Source organism: Protomyctophum parallelum (genome assembly GCF_964188405.1).
Source record: "Protomyctophum parallelum genome assembly, chromosome: 10".
Classification (NCBI taxonomy): Eukaryota; Metazoa; Chordata; class Actinopteri; order Myctophiformes; family Myctophidae; genus Protomyctophum; species Protomyctophum parallelum.
The window spans coordinates 35966692-35976691 of NC_139704.1; the positions used below are offsets into that span (position 1 = coordinate 35966692).

At 45.4% G+C, this 10000-nt stretch overlaps 2 protein-coding genes across 2 annotated transcripts in view; both read left to right on the forward strand.

Moving 5' to 3' along the window:
• The window catches only part of camkmt (calmodulin-lysine N-methyltransferase), a 137605-nt gene that overhangs the window by 70332 nt on the left and 57273 nt on the right, over window positions 1-10000 (forward strand). The window lies entirely within an intron of this gene.
• On the forward strand, window positions 7984-9198 carry LOC310865191 (kelch domain-containing protein 3-like; the record flags this gene model as incomplete). The annotated part of the gene is made up of 1 exon (XM_083774215.1): window positions 7984-9198. The coding sequence occupies one exon, from the start codon at window positions 7984-7986 to the stop codon at window positions 9196-9198; it is 1215 nt and encodes a 404-aa protein (XP_083630341.1).

Below are 10000 nucleotides of genomic sequence, written 5' to 3' on the forward strand. Positions count from 1 at the left end.
TAGAATCTGATCTCAGGTCAGAATGGGTTAAAACACTAAATCACTGCGGTTTTTTATACCTCACTTCTTTTCTTTTTTTTTAAACACTTGGATCTAGGACATTTCTGACAGGGTTTGTCCCCTTGAGAGGGTCCCCCAGAGGTTTAGTCAAACACACCGAGTGTCAGTTTAACTCTGAGAGTGCAGAGCTTGTGATCTTGTAGATTTGGTGTAGAGGGGAAAAAAGGCCCCGGACCAGTAGTGTTGAAAGTGTGTTTGTGCGTGTGTGCGTACGCGCGCGCTCTTATGCACACATACATTCATGTGCGTATCAGGGAGTAAACATAAAACTGCATATGAGGCCAGTTATTGCATATAGAAAAGGATACCAATTGGCTTTCTGAATGGTGCCGTTCTGATTCGAGATTACACACTCACTGATAATTTAAGATGCATTGAGATCTGATGGCGCGTGTGTGTGTGTGTGTGTGTGTGTGTGTGTGTGTGTGTGTGTGTGTGTGTGTGTGTGTGTGTGCGTGCGTGTGTGCGTGCGTGTGTGCGTGTGCGTGTGTGTGGCATCACACTTGATAACCGTGAAAAGAAAGCACCAGAGAGGGATGGGGCTGAGAGAGAAAGTGAGAATACTGGAAAAACCTCCAGAACATCACATCACTGGGAGAGAGACACACAGACAGACAGAGAGAGAGAGAGAGAGAGAGAGAGGTAACAAGGTCACCTTCACAGGTACTCTATCGATTAGAGATAACAACCCTCTCCAGTCCAGATATGCACACACACACACACACACACACACACACACACACACACACACACACACACGCCCTATTGAGTGAGCAACCTTTATTGAATCAGACAGGTGGAAGCTGGCAAGTTTGTATGGTGTGTTCATGGCAGGAGGAGGAGTGCACAACTGCACATGTATGGGATCCCAACAAAGGGCACCCCATACACACACGCACACACCACACACACACACACACACACACACACACACACACACACACACACACACACACACACACACACACACACCCCTTCCCCTGGGTGATATACTGACAGTGACGGTGACAACTTGAGCAGGGGTTGGATGTTTTTTTCCCCCCTCAGACAAGAAGAATTAGCAGTCTGCCAGCCAATCTTCTCTTCCTTTCTAATATCTGCCTGTCCACTCTCTCTCTCTCTCGCTTTCTCTCTCTCTCTGGCTGCTCCGTGCAGCGGCTTCCCACCACATCGCTTCTGTCTCCTGTCACCACACACACACACACACACACACACACACACACACACACACACACACAGAGAGAGAGAGAGACCGTTTGTCTCCCCTGTCAGCTTCTCTGTGCCGGGCTGACGACTTAATAGCTCCCAGTGAGTGGATTTGAGCACTCCGCCTGTGTGTGTTTACACGCGCCTGTCACGCCCGCAATATTCATATGGTGATGAGAAATATTCATTTCTGGAGGGAGGGAGGGAGGGGGAGGTGATGGCAGGAACACATACACACGTCTTCGCCTTCCTTTCGTCCTGTCTGTGATTCGATTCCTGGTGTCCTGCATCTCTCTTTCTCTCTCTCTCTCTCTCTCTCTCTCTCTCTCTCTCTCATTCCTTTGCACTTTCATATCTGGTACCAGTGTTGTTTTTGCCAGCAATTTTTTTATTTTAGTTTTAGTCATAGTCTTTACATTTAGTAAATTAATATAGTTTTCCTTTAGTTTTAGTCACATTTTAGTCACCTGGAATGTTTTGGTTGTTAGTCTAGTTTCAGTCGACTAAATATCATAAGATTTTAGTCGGCTAAATCTACAGTTGATTCAGTCGAACAAAATGTATTTTGGCGGGCCTTGATGCTGTCGTAATGACTGTTTTTACACTTGCTGAAAATAGCAGATCTACAAGCCCACAACGCTTGTAAAATGACTCCTAGTGGATCTCTGGACATTTTAGTCTATAGTTTTTATTTGTTGACGAATTTAGTTTCCATCTAGTTTTCGTCAGTGGAAAAAGGTAGTCGACGGACATTTTTCGTCTTAGTTTTAGTCGACAAAATCAACACTGTCTGGTAGCCCAAGTTCTGGTCCACCTTCGTCGGTGTTAGTTTAACCCATTCTGACCTGAGATCAGATTCATACGAGGTTTCCACTGGACACACACTGGTCTGATTAACCCATTCTGACCTGAGATCAGATTCTAAAAATGGCAGTCGTTCTTCGATTTTTCAAAAATAGCAGACCTACAAGCTCGTAGCGCGCCACTCGGTGGCGCGCTATGAGCTTGTAGATCTGCTATTTTTCAATAGCTAAAGCACGACATGATGCTAACGCCAAAATGGGTTCCCGTTCAGAATGGGTTGATATCAAGCCGACGGTGAAGCTCAGAACTATTCCACTTCATTGTGGAACAGTTCTATAGAGTCATAATGACAGTGGTGAGGGATATTGGCAAGAACGATACTTGGGTCTCAATACGATTGTATCATCAGATATTGCATTGTGAATGCATATTTGTGATACATATTGTGATATATATTGAGATGAATCACTGGCGAACCGCTATGCTACAGTGGCATCTAGAGCAGGGGTTCATTTCCATTTTCCAGCCATTCAGTTTTTTGTTTTTTTTGGGGGGGGACCCCCCGAGGGGTCGCGACCCACAGGGAGACCCCTGATCTAGAGTGTCAGGAGTCAGGACTTCTATCATTGGTTTCTATGCATATAGGACTAGGATACAGAGTTTTTTTCCCCCCCAAAGTGTCTCGATACTACAGATCCTATAACCTTGGGAAATAGAATATTGCCATATATTGCCCATCTCTAAAAGTAAGACGGACATGGATGGACAGGCACTAAAAAAGAACAACAATGTCAATCGTATGTATATATATACTGTATATATACAGATATCAACAATATCTACATTTACGATTGATAAACTATTTTGTTTGGGGGGGGGGGGGTGTCAAAATGGCAGATGCAATCTGTACAGTAGATCGGCTATTTTCACGTTTAACTGGTTCAAGTGGTTAATCAGCCTTGATTTGGTTGATTATGAAAAACCTAGTCGTTGATATAATTATAATCCTTTTCATGTGCTTCTCGATTATCCAGTACGTTATTGGTTTTAAAACCCATTTTGGGCGGGAACCCCTTTTGGTCAATGTTATGCTTTAGCTGTTGGAAAAATAGCAGATCTACAAGCTCATAGCGCACCACCGAGTGGCGCGCTACGAGCTTGTAGGTCTGCTATTTTTGTCAGTCAAAGCTCTCTCTCCGTGCCTTGCTGTCCTGCAGACCTAGCGGGTCGGCTGCCACAGGCCTAGCGGGTCGGCTGCCACAGGCCTAGCGGGTCGGCTGCCACAGGCCCCATGCAAGCACTTATCTTGACACTGGAGCAGCAATCACACAGAGGGAGATTGAGCGCTGTTCATTTTGTGTCAGTGTGTCTGCATGTGCAGGCGACCGCAGGGACCAGAATGCAAACGCACGCACGCACACACACACACACACGCACGCACAGTTTCATCCGCACAGCAGAGCCCACTCAATCACCCCCGACCCCTGTTTAAAATGAATGGATAATATCATGCCTTTCACAGTTCACATCTCAGTCTCCATTCCGTTTCTCTTTCTATCACTCTCTCTATGGCTGTGTATCAGACTATCCCTCACCTCTCTCTCTCTCTCTCTCTCTCTCTCTCTCTCTACCAGTTTATCACGGCGTTGTTCTGTTTTGTCTGATATGGGGCACCAATGCATTTTTATTTCCTATCTCTATGGCTGTTCTTTATTCAAGACGGTGTGAGCGTGATAGAGAGTTTGTCTTGGTGAAAAAGGCATGTCTTTGTCCCTAGAAAATATAGGGTGTGTGTGTGTGTGTGTGTGTGTGTGTGTGTGTGTGTGTGTGTGTGTGTGTGTGTGTGTGTGTGTGTGTGTGTGTGTGTGTGTGTGTGTGTGTGTGTGTGTGTGTGTGTGTGTGTGTGTGTGTGTGTGTGTGTGTGTGTGTGTGTGTGTGTGTGCGCACGTGCACATGCATGTGTGTGTGCGTGTGCATGCGTTCACTAAGTGCTGCTCCCAGGCTTCCTTGGGAGTAAATCAGCTCTTTAACTAAGCAATACAATTTGTAACCACTGGCAACCAGCGAGCCAATGACGTACCTCAGCGGCCTGATTGACAGCTGACTTTGTCCCAGTTTGTGCCGGTAACACGGGGCAACAAATTGGTCTTGTCGGGTGATGATGGAGTGACTGGTGCGTGTGTGTGTGTGTGTGTGTGTGTGTCTGTGTGGGGGGAGAGAGAAAGTGGACAGGCAGACAGAAAGAATGAAGAGAGCTTATCCCTCCCACTCAATTACTGACCGTGTGTGTGTATGTGTGTGTGTGTGTGTGTGTGTGTGTGTGTGTGTGTGTGTGTGCACACGCGCACACTTGTCCCTCCCTTCCACTCATGCCCAGTTCTGGCAGAGGGCCATTGTCTATCTGTCTGCTGTCAATTACAGTCCAGTTCAATGTAGTCAGTCCATTCCACTCTACATACAGTTAATAATGTCTGTGTTGTAACCAACTAGATCCCAACTGAAGAGTGAAGTGATTTATCTCTCTGTGTCTCTCTGTCTCTGTCTCTGTGTGTGTGTGTGTGTCTCTCTCTCTCTCTCTCTCTCTCTCTCTCTCTCTAAAGCTGACCTTTTTCCCCACGCTAATTGGCTCTGCATCATTGTCCAGATGAAGCAATACATGGGATGAAAGCCCTGACCGTTTGATGGCCTTCAGAGAGTGTGGTTGTGCGAAGTTCCATGATCTTGGAAGCAATACGAGTAATACTGAAAAGTGTGTTTCTGTAAAGCCCAAACCACACCAATGGGTCGAGACGCGACAAAATGGTTTCAGCGTTCGTCCCAGCCGCATGTCCTGTTGCGAGTAGACGCATGTAGACCCATGTAGACCCATGTAGACGTCAAACAAATTAAATTCGAATTCAATTAGTTCAATGCAATGGTTGCTTGCAACGACATGGGTCTACAATCTACATGGGTCTACTCACAAGCGTTTGGTTGCAAGGAGTTGCATGGGCGACCCATTGGTGTGGGTTGAATAATGCTTTTGTACAGTGATATCAGAAGATGACTGGCAACTTAACTTACATATGACATGGAGTCTTTGCTGGAAATGTGAATGGATGGATAGATGTGTTGATCAAACCTCAGTCTCTTGTCCAGAGTGAGTCCAAGATATGTGAAACTGTCAACATGTTCTACTGTGATGGGTTGAGTCCAGTGTGGGTTGTTTCTGATTCCGAACGGAATGGAATATGGAAAATCAGACGGATCCGTCTTGATCACTTGACTATAGAGGGGCGGCGGTGGCTCAAGGGTAGAGTGCCTGGATGGTAACCGTAAGGTTGCCAGTTCGAACCCGGGCTCCCCCAGAGTTACTGTCGAAGTGTCCTTGAGCAAGACACTGAACCCCTAATTGCTCCCGATGTGCTAGTTGGTGCCTTGCATGGTTTCCGCTGCCATCGGTGTATGAATGTGTGTGTGAATGGGTGAATGTAATGCACGATCTCTGTAAAGCGCCTTGGATAAAGGCGCTATATAAATGCACCATTTACCATTTTATAATGTTTATACTAGGGCTGTCAAAGTTAACGCACTATTAACTAGTTGACTCACAATCCTTTTAACGGCACTATTTTTTTTGACGCGCGATAAACGCACTGTGAAGTTTGACAGAATGGTTGAGAGACGCATGGCAATTTTACACTGAAGAGTTGAATAATTGTTAAACAGCTGCATTACTTAAGTTAATTTAAGTCTACACAATTAGAAAACTTAGAAAACATGTTATTTTGATCAACATGGCCTGTTATCTCTCGTAATGGTACCATTGGCCAACATCAATACAGTTCTTTAGTTTGGGTCTGGAAGGCTAAATGTCATCAAATGGTGGTCCGTGGCTCAAATGGAGAATAAATAATGGACCTTGATATGAAAAATCTTGAAAACCACTGATTTAAGGTATATTTAGAACGGATAAAAAATATGCGATTAATCACAGTTAACTATGGACAATCATGCGATTAATCAGATTAAATATTTTAATCGATTGACAGCCCTAGTTTATACCGATTTGTGTGATGCACCCACTTTGATAAATCCCCATTTCCATATTATGAAATATTAAACAAACCATCTGTTCCTAATTACAGTGCCATGCTCTCTGCGGGATGGCTTTAGTAGCAATCTAGTGACAAACACGCGTGCACACATGCACGTGCACGCACGCATCAGACACACCGAGGCGAGGAGGACACGTTTTTTTCCAGTGTCATGCACGCACAGACCCACTTTGCATTGACCAGTGATGATGGAGGTAGTCCTTGTGGAAATAGTCAGTGAACCCAAAGGTCAGTTGCATTATGTTTCAGCGTGGCTGTATGAGCGTCGCTTTTGTCACGTTGGACAATAGACCCACTCCAAGGAGAACCCACGACGACTGCAAGCAAGTGCATTTCTACCTGCCTTTCTGTACGAATCGTGTCCTTTAATCAGACCAGTGTGTGTCCAGTGGAAACCTCGTATGAATCTGATCTCAGGTCAGAATGGGTTAAAAAATAAATACATTGTCAATTCGTCACAATCTAGCGATTGTGCGAGAGTACAGTACAGCGGCGGACGGCTGCACTATAGCCGCCCACGCCTCCCACTGTCAGTTTGACCTCTCGCGCCGACAGCCGCCTTCTCCCGTTGCCCACAGAAAAGCAGAAAAGACCTTCTCTGACTCAATGGAGGCACAGGAAGAACTAGAAGAAGGTTAGGTATTTGTTTGGGCGTGCATTGTTTGGCATTGAGTGATCATAGAACTACAGTAGCAGTCAATAGCCAATAGGCAATGACTTACAGTAGACTTGCTGTAGTGTGTTGTAGGTATGATTTATCATGAAAGGATCACAAAGAAAAACAGTCCAAGGTTGATGCGTCATGCTTCTAAATCAAGTACAGTGTACTGTATGTGCTATTTTATATGTACTTTTAATACTAAGGGAATGTTCCTCAACATTTTTTCACAGCAATGGGCCAGATGACTTTCCATTCCCCACGCGGTGAACGCCATTGGCTTCCAGAGGCCTGTCGTTGTCTGGAGCTTTCACTGTGATTGGGGCGTTCGAGTCGACAATTCACTCAAGTCCTCTCTCTTTCTTTGTCTCTATCTTTCTCCCATGATCTCTCAATCTCTTTCAATATCTCTCTCACGCACTCTGTCTGTGTGTCCGTCCGTCTGTGTACAGCTAATCGCCGGCACCGTTGGCCCGGTCAATGCCAAACTGTGCACACACACTGAGTCCCTGGATGCCAACGATGAGCCTTTGCCTTGCATTTTTCACATCTGCTGGTTATAGCGCCACCATGAGGCCATTTCTGTAGATTACTCGTACACATTTTATTCATACATCTCGCAAATCAGTATACACTATCTCAATAGTCATGTGATCAACACGGATCTCTCTGACCCGAATAGAAAAGCTGTTATTACCATCTTGGCCATTCACAAGATCACGAGATTTGAGCATCAATCCATCTTTTTTTTTACCTTATTTTAGCTTCTGTTGCTGTCCTCCATAGGCCTCCCATGGTAGAAACAGCCTACAGTACATGTCAATCCTTGGTGCACACGGTCATTCGTGGTTTTTAGCTCTCAGAATGGGATAAAGTACGATGTTGGGAGCTTAATAAAACATTAATTTGAGGTCGCACTAAGCATAATGATCGTCCGATTGGCAGTTCCACTGCAGCCACGAGCGAGGCTGGCGTGGAAATGGAGGACAATCACTTCCAGGTTGGTCAACACAACCGATGACCGATTGGCCCAGCTTTGCGTGACATCTGTGCCAATGTAGGAATATATAAGAGGTGGCTCGCTCAACAGGACCCCATTCTTCTACAGAGTAACCCTCCGTGAATTCATTTTGATGTACTCTGGTGCCGCCGTGTGATATGTTGCGCTGGACGCTGCATTTGAAAGGAGGACCAGAGAGAGACTACGACCATGCTGCTGTGGCAGTGGGGCACAAGGTTTACTCGTTTGGGGGCTGTGACGGGGAGACCAGTAAGACCCCTAAGAGGATTGACGTGTACGTCTTCAACACAGTGTCTTTGCGCTGGACGAAGTTGCCCGCAGTGACAACCAAAAGTTGGGGACTTCTCGAGGTTCCCTCCAGGCGCCACAGCCACACCGCCGTACTGATAGAGAACATCATCTACATCTGGGGGGGAAGTACGTCCACAACTGAGTACACTAACGTGCTTTATGCGTTTGATGTCAACACCCACAGATGGTTCAAGACCATGGTGTCCGGGTGTGTTCCAGTGGTGAGGTTTGGCCACTCGGCCTGCATCTTGGGGAAGGCTATGTATATCTTTGGAGGATACACCGACCAGCTGACTGGATGCACTAATGATATCTACAAGTTGGACACCACCTTGATGATCTGGTCTTTAATTAACACCAGAGGCACTCCAGCGCCAGTTTCATTCTATCACTCTGCCACCATCATTGGGACTAAGATGTATGTATTCGGGGGCCACGGGGACCAGGACAACAACATCAGAGTGTTTGACACGGACACCAATTGCTGGCTGAGCACGCCTTCCGCACAGGTTATCCCGGAAGGCCGTGCATTACATTCGGCCTTTGCTTACAACAACGAGCTATACATATTTGGTGGCAAAAATTGGCAACTGGTCAAGACCTTCAACGATCTGTGGAAGTTCAATCCGGAGACCTGCTCCTGGCGGAAGGTTGAGTACAAGGGCAGAGGCCCGTGTTCATGGATGTATATGATGGGCTGTTGCCTCGTGGGAGATCGTACTGTCCTCTTTGGAGGATACAGATACACGTCTGTTCCGAGGGCTGTTGAAGATCATGGAGATGATGCCAAATTGTCTGACCTGTACATCATAGACCTAAGTCCTAGTCTGAGGACGTTGTGCAAGCTAGTGGTTATCAGGTACCGCCTGGAGAAGTCAGCGCTCCCGCACGACATCAGGTGGGAACTGGAAGCCATGACTACTAATTGCAAAAATGACAGCCCAGAGGACGACGATAAAGAACAAGTTCCAGCTAATGAAACAGAACTAATGGAAATCATGACGGAACAAATGGAAATTCTAGTGATTGACCCACCAGCAAGAACTAAGCAGCATTATTAAGGGCAATAGAGAGACTACCACCTGAACTGTGCCACGGCAGACATGGCTGCAAATGAGAAGGTCTCTAAGAATAGACGTAACTTCTTTGAGCAGTTGATTTCCATCAGGAATGAATGTAGAGACAACAAAGAGATACTTTGGACAAAAAAAGGACAGTTACAGAAGATGATTTCAGGAAACGGATGTTTGTAAAACAGAAGTACTGGCAGTAGGAGAGGAAAATGACTGCAAAGGTGGAGACCTTTGTGTTTTTTTTATTTTTTATTTTTTATTGACATATTTTTTCCGTCAAACTTTCATTGAAGATGAATTACAAATATGTTAGAGAAACTACATTATTTGAATCATGTGGATCTAAATGTGGGCAAGCTTAGGTTTCAGTGATCACAACCTCTTGGACTTAAAATATAAAATGCATATGCGTCTGCGCCGTCCCAGCATATGACATAATGACTACTTGTGCCTGATACGGCAGTGGTGCCAGATTACATACATGTATACATAGGAGCATTACCTTTAATCCTCCCAACACTAAAACATATCGTCATTACGTCACCATTGAAAACCAATTACACTCTGGCATTGGGTCCTTTAATCCACATCTTTATTACGTCATCATTGAGAGCTAGTTAAACCAGTTATATCCTGACGTCATATGCTGGGACGATACATACGCATCAAATGGGGCGCAAAGTAACCACAGTATACCGCTAATCAACTTACAAATTACATATACATAGAAAACATATCGTCATTACGTCCCCATTGAAAACCAATTACACCCTGGCATTGGGTCCTTTAA